Below are 22,641 nucleotides of genomic sequence, written 5' to 3' on the forward strand. Positions count from 1 at the left end.
TACTCCCTGCAGTTCCAGTTACCGCGGTGGGCGGAACCCTTTCGCCCTCCCCGTCCAGCCCACTGTCCACACTGAGCAAGGGCAGCGACCCGGGTTGAAAGAAGCCGGCCTGCCCAGGGGCACAGGGCTGAGATGCAGCTGAGGGCTGCCGGGCCCCAGGGCCACACTCTAGGGAAGCCCTCGTGTCACAGAGCCCACCCTACGCCGCCCCGCCTGCCCAGGCAGCACAGCTCGCGGGGCTGTTACCTCGTGGCTTCAGGTCATCGTCCTCCGACTCGGACTCTCCTTCGTCCGCCACAGCGATGGGGACGGCTTTCAGAGGGTGGGAGGGCGGCGGAGAGTCCTGCGTCCAAGAACCAGGGTCAGAAGTCAGGGAGACTAGTAGGTGAGGAGGGAGAGGGGCTGGGGACAGGCCTATGTGTCTGTCCCTGCACTGGGGTGTCGGGGAGAAGCCCAGACCCCTAGCCACTCAGTCAGCCCACCGGAGCAGGGGACATGGTGGTTAAGAGAGGGCATGGGTTTGGGCAAACTCCAGGAGTTGGTGATGGACCGGGAGGCCTGGCATGCTGCAGTCGCCAAGAGTTAGACACAACTGAGTGACTGAACTGAACTGAACTGGTGGCCTTGCCCTGGGAGCTCTCTGACTTGTACTTCACTTACAGTAATGAGCTTATTTATAACAAATTTGAGGAAAAAATAGAAACAAAGGAAAAACAACAGGCAGCCCAACTTTTCTGAGACAAACACTGTTGATTATTATATCCTTGTTGCATTTAAACTGTTAACACATACACACATAGACACACACACACACCCCCCAAACAGGATTTGTATATACTTTTTATAGACTTTTTTGTAAAACAAAATAAACAAACTCATACATATTGATCATGTAAGTCCACAAACATAGTTCATACTCATTTATTGAGTACCTATTATGTGACCGTCATTGTCAACATAGAGGAAAGACAGCATTTACCCAGACACGTCAGGCCTCTCCGGGGGCTTAGATGCTGATTTAATGAGCCCTCCCTGAGGGTCAGCTCCGCGCTGGGCTCCCCCACCCGCCTCCTTGAAGGGCCTGAATGGCTCCTGGCCTGGTGCACTGCCTGGGGGGAGGGTGTCCAGGTGTTTCCCATGCCAGCCTTGGCCCAGGGCACCCCCAAGGCCTACCTGCCCCCTCCCAAGTCACCTCTGTGCCCTGAGCCCTCACAACGCCCTGGACAGGGCTGGGGCTCAGCGGGCATTAGCTGACTTGAGCTCTTCAGAGCCACCTGGGAACTTGGAGCGGGAACAGACCCTGTCGGGGACCCACTGCCCTGCCCTCGCCCTTGTTTCTCCACCGGCTGGCCCCTGCACCCCCTCACCTGCTCTGAGAACTTGGGTGCAGGGCCAGGCGGGGGGGCCGCCATCCGCGGCTCCAGGAACACTTCCTTCTCACAGGCATAGCACCACACCCGGAACGTGGTCAGGTTCACCGTGAGGTTGTGCTTTTTCGCCTAGAGGGCAAGATGCAAAGGAAGGAGAACACACCGGCCTAACAGGTGCCGCGGGCCTGCCTCAGTATCGCGGGCTCGGGAAAATCTCAGCTTTCCAGGGATCTCAGATTCTGTTCCCCCCACCTCAGCCAGGCCTGCCAAGGGCTGCGGCTGCCTTTCTCTTCCCTCTTTGCTGTGACTGTTCCCATTTTACACACACGACCGCCGAGGCCCAGAGAGGCGGCTGGAACCAGGGGGTGGCTGGAGCTGGGGTCTGACCTCGGGGGCCCACACTCACCTGTGCGTGGAGGGTGCTGTGGTCAGCGAAGGATTCTCCACAGCCGACATAGGAGCAGGAGACCTGGGGAGAGAAGGAAGGGGAGAGGAGGGGGCGCGAGAGGACAGACAGGGCCACGCCGTGAGGGAGTGCCCCTGCCGCCATCCCCGCACCCCCAGAGACCAAGGCCTGGCCACCGGGCGGGGACACAGGTTTGCACACCCGAGGTGCGTGCTAGGCACGGCTGGCCGCCACACAGCCACCCCGCCTCTGAGCGAGACAGACGGTGGGCCCTGGGCTGAGGCCTGGCTGCTGGGTACCCTGACCTGCTCCCCCCCCCACTCACCCCTTTTGCACCAAAACCCCACTTCCTGATGGGCCAGTTGGTGGGACCACACTTTTGGTGGGGGGCAGCGGGGAGCCTGGGCCTCATGGCCGTTTTCTGATGGGGGACACTGAATGGGCAGAGGCGGCCGGGGGGCCCTGTGCTGACCCCGTGCCCCCTGGTGACCTGCCTTTGGCCTTGCGCTGTCCTCCCCCAAATCCACCCAGCTCCCAGCTCGTGGCCTCCAACCCAGCCCTGGAGAGCTCTGGTGCACCCTGAGCGGTGGTCAGCAACGCAGCTGGTGAGGGCCTTTCAAGGAAACAACCTTTGGGCTGCGTCACTTTCTGCGTCAGGTTCCGTCTCGGCCTCTCGGGGGGTGTCTGTGGGCTCCCAGGAGGCAGGGCCATGACTCCCACTTCCAGCCGTCCCCGGGGCCCCGGACAGTGTCCTGCAGTGTAGTTTACCCTGAGCGACAGGCCCAAAAGGACGAGGCCAGAGCCCTACCAGGCTCCTGTGTCTTCTGCAGAGAGACCTGAACTGTGAACTCTGTGCCCATTGGCTGCCTTGCTTTGTCTCTGCTTGTGTTTGCTTTCAAAGAAATTTTTAGTAAGATGACAGTGTGATACATACCTGTGGCAAAGTTGGAAAACACTACAAAGTAACGGAGAAAAATGAATTACCTGTAATTTGATCCCCCCACCCTGAGAAAACGGTCACGTGTTCATACCTCTACGGCTGCTCTTTTAGTTGAGCGTAATAATCACAACCAGATTTTACTGGACACTGTCTACGGGCCACACACCCTGTTAAGCCCGTCACAGGCACCATCTTGTTAAATTCTACCCTCACGGGGGTCCACAAGGCGGGGGCAGTCGTCAGTGTTGTGGCCTCTGCTTCATAGATGGGAAAACAAAGACCAGACTGGCCCAGGGGTGTGTGTGTGTGTGTGTGTGCGCGTGTCTGTGTGTGTGTGTGAATGCTCGGTCGCTCAGTCATGTCTGACTCTTTGCAACCCCATGGACTGTAGCCCGCCAGGCTCCTCTGTCCATGGCAAGGATACTGGAGTGGGTAGCCATTTCCTACTCCAGGGGATCGTCCCAACCCAGGGATCGAGCTCTTTGTCTCCAGCATCTCCTGCATTTCAGGTGGGTTCTGTACCACTGAGTCACCTGGGAAGCCCCAGCCGAGGGACAGACTGCCGCTAAAAGTGCCAGGGTTCACAGCCAAGATGCTACGCCGTCTCGCATGCACGGGCTGAACAGAAATTTCCCCTTCGTGCCGATGGGCTCATTCAGTCTAGAGTCTTCTGTAGCCTGCTTTTCCCTCTTCATCTTCAATGGTTGCAAGGGCAGGCAGCCCAGGGGCTCGCACACTCTGGGGCCCTCTTGGCTTGGGTACCACACCCGAGACATCCATGCCCTGTGTCCCTGCCCAAGGTTTCAGGCCATGTCCACGGAGGACAGGTATTCCCAGCCCAGAGTCTGGACCCAGCTCCAGGCCCCCAACAGCTGCAGGAAACTTACCTGGAGACAGGCCCACAGGTTGGGTCCAGAAACCCCGCATGACTGACAGGTGCTCTGTGTGAGGTGGGGAAAGATACGAAGAGGAGGGTGTGAGTGGGCGCAGGATGTGTGCCGCCAGCTCAGCTCAGAGGCTTCGCCTCACAGAGATCCCAGCCCGTGGGGGCACTTTAAGCTTTACTGTTTGAATTTTGGTTTTTCACGTGCCTGAAAAAACATTTTCAATATAATCACTTAAAGCTTAAGCAAACAGACCCCTTAATATACTCTAATCACACCTACTCCTCCATGATACTCATTTATTTAAGCCTTTCTGCCTGGCTGGACTATGGGCTCCATGAAGGAGGGATGGTCTGTTTTGCCTACCCCTGCGACTTCAGGGGTACAGAGTCTGGTACAAATCAGATCAGTATATTTGTTGACCACAGAAATACCCAGGTATCTGTTGATCAGGATGACAGAGCCTGCTTCTGGTCCACTGATACCTCTCTTCCCTGCTTTAATAAAAGAATCTATGTTATTTTGGCTGAGCACATGGTCAGTGAGCTACAGACTATGTGTCCTAGCCGCCACTGTGATCATGGGGCTCAGTTCTAGTCGACAGCGTAACAGTAAAAAGTGACATGTGCCACTTCGGAGTTTTGCACAACCCTTGGTCTCTCTCCTGTTTCCTTTGGCTGGAATGCAGATGTGATGGCAGGAACTCAAGCAACTATTTTGAACCTGGAGGTGAAAGCCATGTGTTGAGAATGACAGAGCCACTCTATCAGAGCTACCTACATCTGGACTGCTCAATGAGAAAAATAAACTCCTATCTCATTTAACTCACTATATTTCAAAGTCTTTTCATTATAATTTAAACTGTCCTAAGTAATTTTGTCTGTACCTGTTTAGAATAGCAGTTTCCAGCTGAGTCTCCACAATATCCAGTGTGTCTCTGCCAGCTGTGAAATGAATTCTAAGCACTGGTCTCTGTAGCAGTTACAGAGCTGATCCCTGGTGAGGGATCACAATGAGCCAGGTATCCAGCTAAGTTCTTTGGACCTTGCTCATATAATCCTTATCACATTCTCTGTAACAGGTCCCAAGATCCCCTTCTTACAGATAAGAAATGGAGGTTTGGAGAGGTCATGACCCTACTGTCAGAAGCACTGTCAGCTGAGGAGTCAGGGTCATCAAACTTACAGGAAAGGTCTAGTTCCTCCCAAGGGTGGCCACATCGACCCTTAGGCCTCCATGGGAACTTCTTTTCACTAAGCCCAGATTCTGGCTGTGTTTGTAAAAATCCTGAACATGGCTCTCTCAGTAAGGTTGAAAAGGCGCAACTCATCCCATCAATGGGGCTGAGGTTTGCAGTTTGTGTCTTAGCGTCTCTTGCCAAGGATGCTAAGGGGGCAAGAGACCAGTCTGCTTGGGAGATTCAAGGTTGCTGCTCCTGGCCTTTCCAATTTGTCATCTCTTTTGTGACTTTCTGATTTCACAGTTCACTCCCATCTTCCCAAATTTCTTTTTCATTTCAGTCATATGAATGATATTAGTATTGTGTGCTTATTTCAACAATTTAAATGACGCATACGCTGTAGCATATTATGTAGCATATTATATACAATACATATATGCTGTATATAATGTGTAGTATATTATATATAATACCTGGTATATGTGTGTCATATATTATATATAATACATATATGCTGTACATAATGTGTCCTGTATTACATACAATACATATATGTTGTATATAATGTGTAGTACATTATATATAAAACATACATTCTGCATATGTGTCATATATTACATATATGTATGCTGTATATAACGTATCATGTATTAAATATATGCTGTACATAATAAGTAGTATATTATATATAATATATATATGCTGTAATAACTTGAAGTATTTCTCTCCATACCTTTGGCTAGTAAAAATGAGATCACTATGCAAACTTCTCAGTAACAGGCTTCTGTCACCTATTTAGAGCCATCCTTCTATGTCTGCACGCAGAGACCCCATCTCCTTCTTTGCGATAAGTACACAGGGGCCCACACCACGGGTACAGACACCACAACTGTTTCACTCATTCCCTTCCTGGTAAATATGCAGATGACCACCAGGGTTTTCCTTTTACGAATAATGCTCAGTAGACACTACTCTATTTGTGTCTTGTAACTGGGGCATACATTGCTACTAGATACATTCTGAGCACGGGAATTGAACCCCTGCAGTCACGGTAACTTGACTACAAACGTCGGGTCCACTCCTCCCTTGGTCGGCTCGGAGTGACAGCAGTTTGTGCCATGTGCATCTGAAACGGTGCCATGTTGGTTTCCTGGCAAAATCCTTGACCACCAGGGAAGTCAAGCACCTTTTTTCAAGAGTTTCTCAGCCATTTGCATTGCCTCCATTGTGAGCTACCTGGTTCAACCCTTGAGCCTTCTGGGTATTTTAAAACCATGTCGCTTTCATTTCGTAGATTTCCAAAAGGCTGCCAAGTCCCAGTCCAATCTTCCCAAGTTCTGTCTCCCTCTTTCCACCTTGTTCGTCTCCTCCCTGTGCTCAGATCTCCCGAGAAACTCTGTTTCGCTGATTCCTTTGTGCAGACACAGGACGAGACCTGGTGTTGGACGGCGCAAACGCACCACAGCCTTGCTCTGCTGCCTCCTGACCACACTGAAACCGTGCTCCACCGGTCAGCAGAAATTGGTGATGAACAGAATGGAACTTGTCCTACACAACAGCAGCTAAGGGAACAGCCGGGTGAAAAATGCCTCTGCTTGAAGCCCGCCTTCACTGAGCAAGCTCGCCTTAGTTGTTTTTAAACTGCATACCCTCTAAGGTTCATCCCGCCTTCACTGAGCAAGCTTGCCTTAATTGTTTTTTTTAAACTGCATACTCTCTATGCAGTTTACCCTCTATGGTTCATGTAGCCCATACATCGCAAGACTCCTCAACCAACCCTACAGATAACAGCTCTGATGTATGCGTTGCTACAGTAATAGGGGTTTAAGTTGTTTTTTCAGAAACTTGGAGTCTTGTCCAGTTCGAGCCTGCTAAGACTGTTTGGGACCACTGACCCTAAAATTGGGTGTATGTAAGTGTCTGATACGGAGAAGGCAATGGCAAGCCACTCCAGTACTGTTGCCTAGAAAATCCCATGGATGGAGGAGCCTGGTAGGCTGCAGTCCATGGGGTCGCTAAGGGTCGGACACGACTGAGCGACTTCACTTTCACTTTTCACTTTCACACATTGGAGAAGGAAATGGCAACCCACTCCAGTGTTCTTGCCTGGAGAATCCCAGGGACAGGGGAGCCTGGTGGGCTTCTGTCTATGGGGTCACACAGAGTCAGACACGACTGAAGTGACTTAGCAGCAGCAGCAAGTGTCTGATAAATGACCTTTTGATGTCAAAGGGCCCAAAACTCCAGCCTCAGATCATGCTAAGCACCTCCATTTTTGAACACAGCATCCTAGGAAGAAACACGTAACTCAGACACACCTGTGCGGAACACTGATAACCTCATCTCTCCCCACGCCTAAGACCACCCTGCTTCTTTATCCCATAAATATCCCAAGACCCTCGCCTTCTGGGAGGCTGATCTGAGCTGTTCTCCTGTCTCCTCACTTGGCTGCCTTGTGAATCAACCCCTTCTTTGCTGCAAACCTTGGTGTCTCCGCGTTTGGCTTGCTGTGAATTAGCAGATGAACATGGTTCAGTAACAGCAAGCAAAACGACTTCAAAAGAAGCCACGGGAACCTTGAAGAATCACGCCTGAGACTAAACCAGCTCAGGCCAAAAGCCACCCAGCACCTGCTGGTGCAGGGAGGCTGAATGACCAGCATTCAGTTCAGTTCAGTTCAGTTCAGTCGCTCAGTCGTGTCTGACTCTCTGCAACCCCATGAATCACAGCACGCCAGGCCTCCCTGTCCATCACCAACTCCCGGAGTTCACTCTAACTCATGTCCATAGAGTTGGCGATGCCATCCAGCCACCTCATTCTCTGTTGTCCCCTTCTCCTCCTGCCCCCAATCCCTCCCAGCATCAGAGTTTTTTCCAGTGAGTCAACTCGTCGCATGAGATGGCCAAAGTGTTGCAGTTTCAGCTCCAGCATCAGTCCCTCCCTGCAAAGAAGACAATGAGATCTGTCTAGGAGTCTGACCCAACCCCACCCCTGGGAATGGCCCCTACGTACGGCCCTGCCCCTGAACACAATGACACTATACAGACAGAAGGCTGCAAAGGGCCCGTATGTCCACCCACAGAGGATCAGCTGTGGAGTCCACACAATGAACTATGATGCAACTTTAAGACAAACCGTGAGATCCATGTGCTGAGGCCAAACAGCTCCAAGATACACTGCCAGGTGAATAGAGCATGTTACCAGAACAGCTACAGTACACTATTTTTTATGTAATAGAGGGGAAAAAGAAAAATAAGTATTCCCATAAACAAACTCTGAAAAGATCCAAGAGAAACCAGTGTTCGTGGCTGTCTAGAGGGTGGGACAGAGAGGGTGGGCACAGGACGGGTGGGAGGGAGACTCCTTGACATTTTTCTTCTTAGATCATTTCATTTTTGAACCATGTGAAAGTGTTACCTACTTAAAAAATTTTTTAATCTAACAAACAGACAACAACACATCCTCCCTATTCAGTGTGGCCCACCTTTGGGAATCCCCTGGGGGGTCCCACAGTTAGGACTCCAAGCTTCCACTGCAGAGGGCACGGGTTTGATCCCTGGTCAGGGAACTAAGACCCTGCAAGCCACAGTATAGACAAAAAAAAAAAACAGTGGCGCACCTCTTCTCTTTGAACCTCCCTGAGCCCTTCTCAGGTCAAGTGTGCAAAAACGCCCGTGGACTCTCGGAGCCTGACTCTCCGCCTCGCACCTGCTCCAGCCACTAATGGGCATCAGTGCTCTCAAATGGATGGTCTACGTGGTAATTAATGGCTGTTAGGACGCAGCCCCGGAAGGCCTCCTGAACAGACGCCAGCTTTTCCATTTACATAAAAGGCCAAGCAGAGACTGCTGGGAGCCAGTGCTTCCGCGGCTTCAGAAATGTCTGTATCCCAGGAATGTGGCGGGGGCGGGGGGGCACCCTGGGTGTGGGCCTCAGCCTCGGAAGGTCTGACCCTTTACCTTGGATTTGAGCAGCAAGTCCTCTTTGGTCACCTCCCCTATCGAGTCAAGATGAGGACAAAGGTCCCTGGAGTCCCCCATGCTGGCCCAGGCTCACCTACAAGGAAACACAAGGGATCCTGGGTTAGTGGCAGCCCCTGCCGGCTGGAGGCAGGAGAGGCTGGGGGGTTAAGTACATACTTGGGTCTCAAGCCCCAGATCTGTCACGTACTGGCTGGTGACCCGGAGAAGCTACTTAAGTGCTCTGAGCCTCACCCTCTTGGCCTGATGATTGGGGAGGGAGATAACACCTTCTGGAAGGGTTGCTCAGAGGATTCACAGAGGAAATATCAGTGAAATGCCTGGCCCAGGGACGGCAAGTGCAGGGAGATGATTAGAATTCAAGCACTGGGTGTTGATAGGGAAGACCCAAGGGTGCTTCCTGCATTTGGGGAGCTGCCTATTAGGGAATCTAAAACCGCAGTCCTTCTGTTGAAAGAGACCAGCTCCCTGACCCGGAGACCACTCTATACCAGGGGGGAGCAGCAGGCAGGGTGGAGAGGCCAGGTCTGAACACCAAGTAGAAAGGCAAAAACGGAAGGGGGAACACGCTCTTCTCTGAGCAAGCAAGCTCCCTCTTCTCAAGAGCTTCAGAGAGGCCAGGTGACCCAAAGGCCACTTATCTTACTTCCTGTGAGAAACCCCACTTAGAGAAGAATCTTTAAACTCCAAGATACTAGAGGAGGAAGTGAGAGCAGCAGCTCCTCCAGAAAATGTTATTTGAGAATGAGAAAGTCACAGAGAAGGGCGGGCAAACCAAGCTAGGAAGGGGTCTGAAAGATGTTCGCTGAAGCACCAACGGTGGTGTAACTGGGTGACAGATTTCATAAGAGCTGTGTGGTTGTTGCTTTTTTTTTTTTTGCAGTTATAAAAACAAAACTCAGATGATATACTTTTTAAAGTACAAGGTATAAAGTAAAATAGAGGGCTTCCTTAGGGGCTCAGACGGTAAAGCGTCTGCCTGCAATGCAGAAGGCCCAGGTTCGATCCCTGGGTCGGGAGGATCCCGAGGAGGAAATGGCAACCCACTCCAGTACTCTTGCCTGGAAAATCCCATAGATAGAGGAGCCTGGGAGGCTAAAGTCCACTGGCTCACAAAGAGCTGGACACGACTGAGCAACTTCACTTCACTTTCTGGTGACTCAGTGGTAAAGAAAGTGCCTGCCAATGCAGGAGACAAGAGTTTCATCCCTGGGTCGGGAAGATCCCCTGGAGGAGGAAATGGCAACCCACTCCAGTATTCTTGCCTGGGAAATCCCATGGACAGAGAGGCCTGGGAGGGTTAGAGTCCATGGGGTCACAAAAGAATCAGACATGACTTAGGAACTAAACAACAGTAACAATAAAGTAAAATAAACTGCTGATGATATTGTGGCAAACTTCCATCCTGACGCTCTTCTGCGTATAATTCTTCTCTTTTTTTTTCTGACCAAAACATTTAATTAATAAAAAATATTACAATAGCACGGAAAATAATAATAATGAGAATTAGAAGTGGGAATCAGGGTAGAAAACAATGCGAAGGCTTTGGTTTCTAGGAGACCAATACACCAGCTGAGCTGGCCTTAGCCCCAGCGCCTTCTGGCTTCTCGTCTTCCCCCATGAGATGAATGTTGTGCTTTCCCCGTAATTCATTTAGTTCTTTTCCCTTTGCCTGAAGCCGTTGTGTCAGTGTCTCCGTGATCTCCTGTATCTGCTCCTTGTTGCTCTCCAAGGCAGGCAGCACCTCTTTGACGGTCCGCTCCACCAGCACCCCTCCAACCACGCGGCAGCACTTGCAGGTTTCATCTACCTCCTTAAGAGTATCAGTCATTGGGCTGTGCTCATTCAACTCCATCTCCAGCTCAGCTGCTTTGGATGCCAGGCCCCTCTGTTCCTGCCTAAGCCGGCTGAAGCCAGCAATTACTTGCCCTGCAGACACCGCCCCCTCACCGTGCCCCTCCCGCTGCTCTTGCCTGTGCGACCGCCGGTCTCTGCCGTCTTCACCACCTACTAGCTAATTCTTCTCTTTTTTAAATCAGAAGGAAAAAAAGCTATTTCAGTTTGAAAAGCAAGTGCTTCCTTGGAGGGAGCGCCTCGGTGTGCTGGGCAGCTGTGTTTTGACTGTGGTGCTCGTGACACAGCTCTGCACGCATTTGTACTATCAATCGCTCAGTTGTGTCCGACTCTGCAACCCCACGGACTACAGCCCTCCAGGCTCCTCTGTCCACGGGATTCTCCCGGCAACAATACTGGAGTGGGTTGCCATGGCCCTCTCCAGGGGATCTTTCCGACCCACGGATCAAACCCAGGTCTCCTGCATTGCAGGCAGATGCTTTGCCATCTGAGCCACCAGGGAAAACTGCCTGGTACTGAACACACACATGCACACACACACACATAAACGAGTGCGGGTGGAACTGGTGAATCTGAATGAGTTCCCTGGGTGTACCGGTCTCTCTGCTGGTCAGGATGCCGTACTACAGGGACACCAGAGATGTGGTACCACTGGGGGACCGTGGGGAAGGGAACATGGGACCTCCTGGCACATTTTTTGGCAACTAACTCTGAATCTGTAATTATCTCGAAAGAAAATGTTTAAAAATAAAGAAGTAAATGCTGCCACCACCCAATATTTTAGCAGGAATTGTACCCAGGAACCTGGCTTTTCACTCTAGCTCCAAACTATTACTGAGAAAAAGGGCCCAATCAATCCAAGATGCAGGAGAAGCCAAGGGTGCTTTAATCAAAGGCAGAGGTTGTGCAACCACCAGAGGGAGGTGGACCCCCCAAGTGCCCTCCTGCAAGCCCCTCCCCACCCCAAAGGATCTGCCAGACTCCACACCAGACAGGAGTGACTGGTGAACTGGCCCAGACTCCACGCCAGACAGGAGTGACTGGTGCTGATGAGGGGCCAGGTCCCAGACTAAGTGCTTTCCGTGCATTCTTCCCTTGAGAGCTCCCTCGGCCATCTCAGAGGCTGGGCTTTGCCCCGTTTTACAGGTGAGTAAACAAGACACCTTCTGGTCCCAGGTCTTGCAGACAGGAGCTCCAGGACTGAGGCCAAAACCCAAGTGGGTCAGATTCTTGGCCCGCTCTTTGGATCCTACAGAAAATGCAAACATAGGCGGAAGGAGACAGAAGTGTGTAACCCACTGACACGCACTCATCACCTGGCTTCACAATTAATCCATGGCCAACCTTGCTTCATCTCAACCTGCCACCTCCTCCTTTGTGCAGCAAATCCCAGATATCACATCATTTCATCTGCATACGTTTTTCTATGAGACTCGAAAAAGGAAAAAAAAAACACCCCACATAACTAAGATTCTATCATTTCACCTAAAAAGAAAACTCTGCTTCCTTCTCGGTCCGTGTGTAAGGGCGACAGCTGAGCAGGAGAGGCCGCAGACCCACCTCTGTGCAAAGCGACAGCCCCAGGAGGCAGGCGCCCTCCGCATTCTTCGGTCCCCGCCGACAGTGGTGAGTTGCTGCGCTGGGCTGGGGTGAGCACAGGCTTCTGCTGGGGAACCTGGGAAGACAAACCAGCACACTTCATGTAGTTCTGTTAACCTTAAAAATCACTCTCGAGCCTTCCCTAGGGGTCCAGTAGTTAAGAGCCAGCCTCGCGATGCAAGGGACACCAGTTTGAGCTCTGGTCTGGGAAGCTCCCCACATGCCTTGGAACAACTAAGTGCTTGCACCACAACTGCTGAGCCTGTGCTGAAGAGCCCGGGAGCGGCACCTACTGAAGCCTGCGTGCCTAGAGCCTGTGCCCTGCAATAAGAGAAGCCTACACACCGCAACGGAGGGTAGCCCCTGCAGGCTGCAACTAGAGAAAGCGTGCTCGCAGCAATGAAGACCCAGCACAGCCAACATCAAAATACATAAATAAATCTTGAAAAAGAAACACTCTCAACTCCAAGCAGAAGCTATAAACAGCCCACAATTCCTCCTGCAGAGGAGAGTGAATTTTTGGATATTAGGGACATCCACAGGCTAGACATACTCCCCAGCATGTCTCCAGGGACAATAAAAACACACCAGTGCTGGGACGGCTGAAGAAGGCTTGGGTGGAGCTGGCAAACAGGGTCAGGCCTCCCCCGGGGGGGTGTCAGACCCCTCACTAGTCACTGCTGGACATTACCTTTGTGATCCCTGAGAGACAGTTCGGCAGTGGAGGGCCACAGGGGGCCGCTCCAACAACCGCTCCCTGCTGGACCGGAGGATCCACCCTTTCTGCGAGTGCCACTGAGACCTCAGATCATCCTTCCAGCCTCCCAAGAACTTTCTACTGTTCAGAACCCCTGACCCCCGAGTCGTGAGCAAGCCTAGGCTACCGACACAACAGGGTGCATCTGCACGTCAACAGTGCCCCCTGCCTTGGTGGGCCATGTGTTCTAGGTGCGGGCAGTTCAAAGAGGGAGAGGCAGTTGGAAGCTACCATTTTAAATGGTCACGTGACAATGATAGGGCTCAAGGTTCTGAATTCCAAGCCTCCTCACTTGAAGTCAGACTTTTAGCTTTTTCGTTTCCACTGAGGACAAGTGTGCTGGGTGGCTGCCAACTTCACACAATTTTAAGCTGCAGTATGTGGGTTTTTCAGTGTCTTTGGTATGCACTCCATCTCTTGGGCTAGATGGTGAAGCCAGGTCATGAGTGGGAGACTCCATGCCAGGAACACTGCCCCAGACAAGGACGATGGTTGACAGGCCCACTCCTGATTCACAGGGGCCATCAGATGACTCAGGTTCTTACAACTTCAGATAGAAGAAGAAAAAAAAAAGCCCTGTGGCAAACAAACCTGTGTACTGTCGCTGCCCCTGCTTTACGGATGAAGAAACAGAACTGGAGTTTAAGGAGTCAGGAATCTGGCCAAGATCAATCCTGGGCTAGGAAGCAGTGGGCGGGGACCTGACTGGTCTGTCCAGCACACAGCCTTGCTCTAAGTCAGGGGTGAGCAAACTTTTTCTATAAAGGCCCAGGTAGGAAATATTTTAGGCTTTTCAGGCCACGCTGATCTTTATCAAGTACGTTAATTTTATTAAAACCAAACCAAATGGCCTTTTTCTATTTACAGGCTAGGCAGGAGAAGATGAAACATTTTAATCCAGCACAGAAATTAACGAGGCAGAAACAAAGGAGTGAAGAGGAGACCCTTTTCTGGATGAGTCACAGGGTGAAGGAGCTGCACTCTCAAGCCAGCCAGATAGCAGCCTGGGGCGCTTCCTGGGTTGGGGCTTCCGGGACCTCTCAGGGGCTGCTGCCCTTCTCTGAAATGGCCCCCAAGTGTCTTGTTCATGCTCTGTGGGTCTGCAGATCTCCAGGGGAGGAGGTTTTGCTCCCCAGGGTGCTCTCAGGGGTCTGGGGAGAAACAAGCACAGACCCAAGAGGGGAACCTCAAGTACCGAGGATGCCAGACACAGGTTCCTCTTATTTTTGAAACTTTAAAGATGATACTTAAAAGTAACCTATCAGGGTCTGTATTACAAAGTGAAGTGAAGTTGCTCAGTCGTGTCTGACTCTTTGCGACCCCATGAACTATAGTCTACCGCGCTCCTCCGTCCATGGGATTTTCCAAGCAAGAGTACTGGAGTGGGTTGCCATTTCCTTCTCCAGAGGATCTTCCCGACCCAGGGATCGAACCTGGCTCTCCCACATTGTAGGCAGACGCTTTACCACCTGAGCCACCAGGGAAGTCCTATTCCAAGAGCAACACAGATTCATCATAGAGTTTGTAGCAGGGGCTTCCCTGATGGTCCAGTGGTTAAGAATCCATTTGCCAAGGCGGGGGACACGGGTTCGATCCCTGGCCTGGGAAGATTCCACATGTCGAGGGGCAACTAAGCCTGTGTGTCACAACCACTGAGCCTGCGTGCTGCAACCACTGAGCCTGCGTGCTGCAACTACACCCATGCTCTGCAACAAGAGAGGCCACGGCGATGAGAAGCCTGTACACTGCAACCAGAGAGTGAGCCCAGTAAAGCAATGAAGACCCGGGACAAAAAATAAAATTGTAGAAAATGCACACGAGCAAAAAAGAAGGAAATAACAATCACTTGGGACTTCCCTAGTGGTCTAGTGGTTCAGACTCTGTGCTTTGGAGGCAGAGGGTTCAATTCCTGGTCAGGGAACTAGACCCCATATGCTGCTGCTGCTGCTGCGAAGTCACTTCAGTCGTGTCCAACTCTGTGTGACCCCATAGACGGAAGCCCACCAGGCTCCCCCATCCCTGGGATTCTCCAGGCAAGAACACTGGAGTGGGTTGCCATTTCCTTCTCCACATGCTGCAGCCAAATAAATAAACATTAAAGAACACAGACCAACACATAACAGACTTAATCTGTATACAGCTTTTGGAGGTTTATATTCTGTTTCCCATGCCACTAAATTTCTTTTCAACAACTTCATTTCTGGGCTTCCCTTGTGGCTCAGCTGGTAAAGAATCTGCCTGCAATGCGGGAGACCTGAGTTGGGAAGATCCCCTGAAGAAGGGAACGGCTACCCACTCCAGTATCCTGACCTGGAGAATTCCATGGACTGTATGGTCCATGGGGTTGCAAAGAGCCGGACGTGACTGAGTGTGCTTATATGTTTCCCACATCAGTAGATTTTTTTTCAACAACTTCATTTCTAGTGGCTGGATAATATTACACCACATATAATCTAAGCTCTATAATGCCTTACTCAGTCATTCTCCTACTGGTAAAAACTGGGTATTTGTGTGAGTGTGTGTGTGTATGGCAGTGAGGATTATTTTAGAATATAAGTCTTTGACTACATCTTTGATCAAAAGAAAAATTACTGGGTCAAAATACTTGTTTTGAAAGTACTAGATATATACCGACAAATTTTCCTCCAGAAACATTATATAAATTTATTGGCTGCCCAACAGTGTCTGAACAACATAGAAAGTTTAAGGCTTACTAATATTTTTTTAAGTTAATGTTTAAAAATCAGTTTATAGAAAGAGACTCACAGATACAGAAAACAAACTATGGTTACCAAAGGGGAAGGGGGGGAGGAATAAACTAGGAGGTTGGGATAAGTATATACACACACTACTATATATAGAAACCAACAAGGACCTACCCTATAACACAAGGAGCTATACTCAATAGCTTGCAATAATCTATAGGGGAAAAGAATCTGAATAAAACATAAATTCATGTATGTATGTATAACTGAAGCACTGTGCTGTACACCTGAAACTAACATGACACTGTAAATCAACTAGATTTCAATTTAAGAAAACCAGTTTATATAGGGGGAAATGTCGAGTGGTAGTATCAAAAACTGGGTGCTCAGTATTCTATGCAGCACCTGAAACATCTGAAGTGCACGAGCCTGCAACGATCACACTTTTCTGACCCCAGCCATCTAAAAGCTGTCATTTTGCTTTATCTTGGTCCCCAGTCAACACTGACCAGGCACCTTCCGGGATGATGGGAAACAAGCCAGGCATGGCGCTGCCCTCATGGGGCACAGAGTTCCCTGTTTCAACACCAGGGTACCTGTGTGCAGCCACGAAGGATGTTATACTCGCTAACGGGAACCACTTTCTGTTCTTACCACAGTCAGCTGCTCCACAGGCGTCACCCCTGGAGTTGACTATAATCCCGGAGGGCCATGATGGGGACAGCTAGCCCTGTGTTCAGCCCCTCGATCTTGTCACTCACAAGTTGTGTGTCTTTAGCTAAAATCACCAATCCTCAGTTTCCTCATCCAGGAAAATGGGGACAAAGACAGCAGGTAGCCAGGAGGGTGACTGAGAGGACGAGGTGGGACAACACATAGCAAGGATTTAGCGTAATGACTTCTGATCATAGGGACTTGCTCAGAGTTTGTATTTATCTGCACAGCAAGCACCTCCCTACTAGTCCAGTGGCTAAGACTCCAAGCTTCCAACGCAGGGGCCCCAGCTTCATCCCTGGTCAGGGAACTAGACCCCACATGCTGCAACTAAAGATCCTGTGTGTGGCAACTAAGACCCAGCACGGCCAAATAAATAGTTTTTAATAAACTTTTTAAAAAAGAGGAAGAATGTTCAAAAAATGCTTGGTACTATAAAGTTTGTTGTGGTGCTCAGTCGCTCGGTCGTGTCCAGCTCTTTGTGACCCCATGGACTGTAGCCCGCCAGGCTCCTCTGTCCATGGAATTCTCCAGGCAAGAACACTGGAATGGGTTGCCATTTCCTCCTCCAGGTGATCTTCCCAATTCAGGGGTCGAACCCAGGTCTCCTACCACTGTGCTGCCTGGGAAGCCTGTAAAGAATGTTACTGGCTGTGTTTTTGGTTTTGTTTTAAATTACGTGTTTATTTATTTTAAACAAAAGGTAATTTAGTCATATTAATGTAGGCAGAAACCAACACAACATTGCAAAGCAATTATCCTCCAATTAAAAATAAGTAAACTATCCCCCCAAAGTAGTTAAGTTCAGTGAGGTCTTCAGGGTGGACCTTGATCCAGCGTGACTGGTGTCCTTATAAGAGGAGGAGATTTGGACACACCAAGAGGGACCAAGAGAAAGGGCCATGTGAGAACACAGCAAGAAAGTCGCCATCTGTAAGTCAAGGAGCAGCCTTCTAAGAAATCAAACCTGCTGACCTCTTTCTTGGAGCCCCAGCCTACAGAACTGTAAGAAAATAAATTTCTGTTCTGTAAGTCATACAGCCTGTGGTACTTTGTTATGGCAGCCCTGGGAAACTGATAACGGTGTTAGATCAACATTAACGTTTCTGAAGACGGGGACTTCCCCGGTGGTCCAGTGGTTGAGAGTACACCTTCCAATGCAGGGGATGTGGGTTTGATCCCTGGTCAGGGAACTTGGATCCCACATGCCTCTGGGCAACTAACCCAAGCTCTGCAACTAAGCCCTGATGTAGTAAAAAAAAAAAAAAGTTTCTCAAGATGAAAACCATTTTCTGGTTATGTATCCTTGTTCTTAGATAATTCCTCCTAAATATTGAGGGGCAAAGGGTCATAACATCTTCAACTTACTCTTAAATGGATTGTCAAGAATAATTCTGATGATGATGAATATATAAATACATAGAGAGTAAACAGAGCAAAAATATTAACAATTGGTGGATACAGGTGAAGGGTAAATGGCATTTCATTTTATGACTCTTTTTACTTGTCTGGGTTCGATTCTTTTTCAAAATAGAAACTTTTTTTTTTCCTGTTTCAAATTCTTTATTACACATCATGGTTGCACAATTTGAAGCTGGTTAAATACCACTGGCTTTCAAATTTTTCTTTGAGGATTTTCCAGATCACTACATGCAAGTGACCATGAAAATATTTGGCATTTTTAAATTTTGAAACACTGAACAGGCGCTTACATGATCAAAATAGAAACTTTTTAAAGATTCCTTTTATCTCACTTAAGATGGGAGCAGGGAACGGTCTTTTGGAAAAGGTAACCTTAACTCATGTCAACGGACATGAGCTTGAGCAAGCTCTGGGAGTTGGTGATGGACAGGGAAGCCTGGCGTGCTGCAGTTCACGGGGTCACAAAGAGTCGGACAGGCCTGAGCGACTGAACAGCAGCTCAACAACAGGAGCTCCAGGACTGAGTGCCTACTCTGAGCCAGGCATGATGCGCAGCACTTCACTACACACTCTCAGGTAAGGACCTCCTTATTTTACGGAGGAAGGATGGAGGCTCTGAGATGGGAAGCCACTTGCCCAAGACCACAGAGCAAGGGAGTGGGACAGCGGGAAGGGAGCCAGTGGGGTCCGCCTTCCCATCCTTCTCACTGTGCAAAATAAATGGCAAGGACACAGCAGGTGTTTAATAAAGACTAAAAAGAAGTGTTCTTGCCTGGAGAATCCCAGGGATGGGGGAGCCTGGTGGGCTTCCGTCTATGGGGTCACACAGAGTCGGACACGACTGAAGTGACTTAGCAGCAGCAGCAAAAAGAAAGGAAACCCCCACTGCGGGGAGGCCTGTATTTGGGCACAGGCCCTCTTGAGAGCAGCAGCTCCATGGTGCTGTTAAGAGTCACCGCCCCGTAGCTGGTATTCGAGATGCCAGCCAAGGGGCTGCGCCTCCACTACAGACACCCGGGCACCTCTCCCTCCCGACCCACCAGACCCACCTCCTCGCGGCGATGGGAAAGCAGGAGGAGAGGAGGCAGGCTGGCAGGTCTGGCAGAGAGCCTGCCCACTGCAGGCCCTGGATAAGACGTCTAAGAGGCTTCTTCATCCTGAACAAGGAGGGGCGAGTCCCCCCCTCCTCAGGGCCTTTGTGGACTGATGGGGAAAGTCACCCCCACCTCAGCCCCACACAGGGGCGCAGGCAGTGAGGCAGCACATCTGGGCCTGGCACCACCACTGAGACCAGGCCTCAGGGGCCCATTACTCATCAACTTCCTGGAGGTTCTGGCTACATCCTCCTGCCAGCTGACAGCCCAGCTCCTCAGGATTTAAAGGCGATGCTGCCAACTCTGCCACCAACACAAGGACACCCCCTGCCCTGATCCTCAACACACTGGCCACCCGACACATCTGTGCCCATACCTTTCCATGCTCCCCTCTACCCCCCAAAACATGGCCCCTTTCCCTCCCCCTCCTGCCTTCTCCCCACTCTACTTCCAAGCTACCCCCTTGCCCCCAAATTCCTCTCTTTAACCAGACTTAATACGTCAAGTGCACCGTCCTTCCAACTCTCAAGGCAGGACCCTCAGCCCTTCTTTCTTGCCAAGTTCTGCTTGCCCCGATTCAGGATGGCCCTGTGACCTGGAAACGGATACTAACAGACCTCACGAAATCCTCACGATCACCCTGGAGGTCAGGCAACATTGAGAGCAAAATACCATCTTCGCCTCCATCACTAAAAGAGGAAAGGCTGAGGCTCAGAGAGGGGAAGTAACTGGCTGGGGGTCACACAGCTACAGAGCAGCTGAGCCAGGATTCAAACCCAGGACTGCCTGCCCCGAAGTCAGTGCTCTGAACTGTCAGCTCTACCAGCTGCCAAACAGCTTGGAGTGGGGATGATGACCTTCACCTCCTCGAACCCAAATGCCCACACCCCAAGGGTGGCTTCCCCTGGCCTTCCTCACAAGCACTTCTTCTGAGTCATTCTTCACACAGCACTTTTTTCTGCTCAATTTCAGTTCCTTAGTTTAGATTACATCCTTGCACGGCCTGAAGCCCGGTACTGCACTCTGTCCAAGGGTCCGTAAGAGTCCATTAATTGGGGTTATGGCTGCTCCATGCTGGCAGTCCCTGGGGGCTGACAGGCTAGAGGCAGTGACTGGCCCAGGTCACTGAGAAGCGGCAAACCCTGGAGTAAGTAAAAGCAGAAACTCAGACCAGGACCCCCTAAAACCACGATGCAGGGGAGGATTAGAGAGGTTCATGCTGAAGTCACACAACCAGCGAATGGTAGAGCAGGGGCTCTGGTGGGAAAATTGCCTCAGAGAAGGAAAGGCTCCTGTCCAGGCTCGCACAGCAAGCTGGCAGAACTGGTCCTTGAACCCAGGGCCTACAATTCAGTCCACTGCTTTGTCATGTTACTGACCAAACCACAAACCAGAACACCAATTTAAAAATGCAAGTCAATTCTCTCTCTCGATCCTGATTCCCTCCTCTCGTTCTACATTTTTTTTCTCCATAGCATTACCTTCTAACATCTTTACATAGTTATCAGGTTATTGGAACATAAAGTCCATGAGTTCAGGGGGTCTTTAGTCTCTTTTGCTCCCTGACGCATTTCAAGCACCCAAAGCAGTGCCTCTTCTGTATACTGAAAGCTCAGTAAATATTTGCTGAATAAGTAAGTCTGTCCTACAAACACTCAATGAACTTACTATGGCCAGGCTGAGAGCTGCAATCATTTTGCTGGATTCCCAAATCGACCTAGGCATTAATGCTTACTGAGACAAGCCCACACTTCACTCGTTTCCAGAAGCCAGTGCACGAACCCAAACTCAAGCCAAACCTGGACATTTTCTTCAAGAACCAAACCTTCAAACCAAACTAAAAACAAAGCATTTCCCTGAACTGAAGAGAACTCAGATTTCCCACAGGCTCCCTCCGAGAAGCAGTTTCAACCCACCCCCTAAAAGGCCCAGCAAAGCTCAGAGGATCTGCAGCCCCTCAGTCCAGCCACAGGCTGCCAGATTCACCCCTGCCACTTCTGCAGCATCACTTCTGCTAAACTCGACTCAATCAGACCGAGGTTATCAGTGGGCATGCTGGTCTTGCCCAGCAGGGACAGTACATCTGTACCAGATGGTCCTCCCTGGGATATTAGCAGGAATGTCCTTGGCCTTGAAGCCCTCTCCTTGTGCTGTCCAGTACCCACTGGTGGGAGGGCTCCTGGGTGGGCAAAATTGGAGCCAACTCTGAGAGCGTGAGAGCTGCAGACGTCCACTCCCTGGGTTCCTGCGGCAGTTCCATCACAGACAAGGGGCCCAGTGACTCCCACGAACATCTGGGTTTTGTTGAACCAGACTGCAGAGGGCTAGAGCTGGACACTTTTAAACTATGGCTTTTCATCAAAGCCACAAGACTGTTCCAACAAGTCCCAAGTCTACTATCTGTCTCAGTACATGGAAGAAGACGGCAACCTCAGAGGAGACTGTTACAGAGCACAGCAAGGCATTCCAGAAATGCTGCCCTACTTCCGGATGGTCTTCCTGAGGAGGGAACCTGCAGAAAACCAGCTCTTACTGTGCCAGGTACTGTGCGCAAGGTGCAGCGAGGGAGGCCTGTAACTGATTTCTGCCCCCCCTTCCAGCTGTGTTCCCTGAGGTATATACTGCCTCTCTGAGCCCTGGTGTCTTCCTTGGCAAAATGAGAAACAATAACTCAATCGACTTCCTAGGATTGCTGGATGAGTTTAGTGAAATAATGCTGAGTCCAGTGCCTGCCACGTTAAGCGCTTAATAAGAGGTGGTTCTTGCTAAGGAAAGGACAGACAGCATATTGAAAAAAGGAAAACTAATAAGGGCTTCCTAGATGTCCCATAAGCCATTATTTATGCATTTAGTTATATCCTTCCTGTTTTTCAAATAAACTTAATCCTCAGAGCATCCTCGGGTAGAAGGGGCGGAGGCCAGAGCGACAGTCCTCGTGACAAAGGACGAAAACAAGGCCCCCGAAGGTCCCGGGAAGCGGTCAGCAAGCACCCTCTGCCCTCAAACCCTCCCGAGTGGGTTCAAAACACCAGACACGACTCTCCTCCGGGAGAAGTGGCTGGAAGCGATCGTTAGCGGGGGAGTCGGGGCCGGGGCTTTAATTCATCACGGCTAAGAAGTGGTCATCTTTTGTCCCTACAGGAGAAGAAAAGTGCACGTCAGGGCCCAGACCCGGAGGAAAGAAGTCAGCGGTCCGAGACGCCACAAGCGTGCTTTCAACGCTGGGTCAGGCCCAGGCAGAAATGAAAGAGACGGCGCCCCCTGTTCCGGAGAATCAGTGAGCCCTAGGGGCTCGAAGTGGGGCGCCCGGGGCCCGAGAAGATACCCTGGGCGCCGGCCGGAGGAGGGGTCAGGGCGGTGGCGGCCAAGGGGGGTCCCGGGCTCCGCTCACCTGGCCGCGGCGTTCTGCGCACCAGGCAGGGCCAGGTCCCCGCCGGCCCGAAGGAGGACTGGGGTCGCCCCTGCTCGGAGAGACCCGGTCCCCTGAAGCAGCCGGCGGCGGCCCGGAACTCACCTGCAGTAGCAACCGCGCCGCCACCGCCGCCTGTCAGTCAAGCGCGCCCTCCGAGCCGCGGGCCCAGGGTCTTGAGGCCCGGCCAGCCGCGCCCCGCCTCCTCCCCCCGAGATGCCCAATCGGTAGAGGCCGACGCCACGGACGGGGGCGTGGTCAGATGGGCGTGTGGGCCTGGGCGGGGCCGGCGCTGGGGCGGGGCCGGCGCTGGGGGCGGGGCCGGGC

The 22,641-nt window shown here is 51.0% G+C and overlaps 1 protein-coding gene and 1 pseudogene across 5 annotated transcripts in view; both read right to left on the bottom strand.

Moving 5' to 3' along the window:
- The window catches only part of USP20 (ubiquitin specific peptidase 20), a 43,384-nt gene extending 20,831 nt beyond the window's left edge, over window positions 1-22,553 (bottom strand). Inside the window, exons 1-8 of one of the 5 annotated variants that reach the window (XM_055399549.2) lie at window positions 22,420-22,553; window positions 12,175-12,289; window positions 8,740-8,836; window positions 3,604-3,657; window positions 2,711-2,731; window positions 1,777-1,839; window positions 1,368-1,499; window positions 247-343 (exon numbers count right to left, since the gene is read on the bottom strand). In XM_055399549.2, coding sequence (XP_055255524.1) covers window positions 247-343; window positions 1,368-1,499; window positions 1,777-1,839; window positions 2,711-2,731; window positions 3,604-3,657; window positions 8,740-8,820 — 448 coding nt within the window. In that variant the 5' untranslated portion in view covers window positions 8,821-8,836; window positions 12,175-12,289; window positions 22,420-22,553. Of the gene's footprint in view, window positions 1-246; window positions 344-1,367; window positions 1,500-1,776; window positions 2,529-2,710; window positions 2,732-3,603; window positions 3,658-8,739; window positions 8,837-12,099; window positions 12,290-22,296 lie in introns of those variants that run through there. The other 4 variants (XM_055399551.2, XM_055399550.2, XM_055399552.2 and 1 more) reach the window with 4 other exon arrangements.
- On the bottom strand, window positions 8,844-16,222 carry LOC148776064 (prefoldin subunit 2-like; annotated as a pseudogene).
- Window positions 22,554-22,641: the final 88 nt, after the last annotated feature.

This window comes from Moschus berezovskii, chromosome 11 (genome assembly GCF_049115385.1).
Source record: "Moschus berezovskii isolate FMDL1 chromosome 11, NW_MosBer_1.0, whole genome shotgun sequence".
Taxonomy (NCBI): domain Eukaryota; kingdom Metazoa; phylum Chordata; class Mammalia; order Artiodactyla; family Moschidae; genus Moschus; species Moschus berezovskii.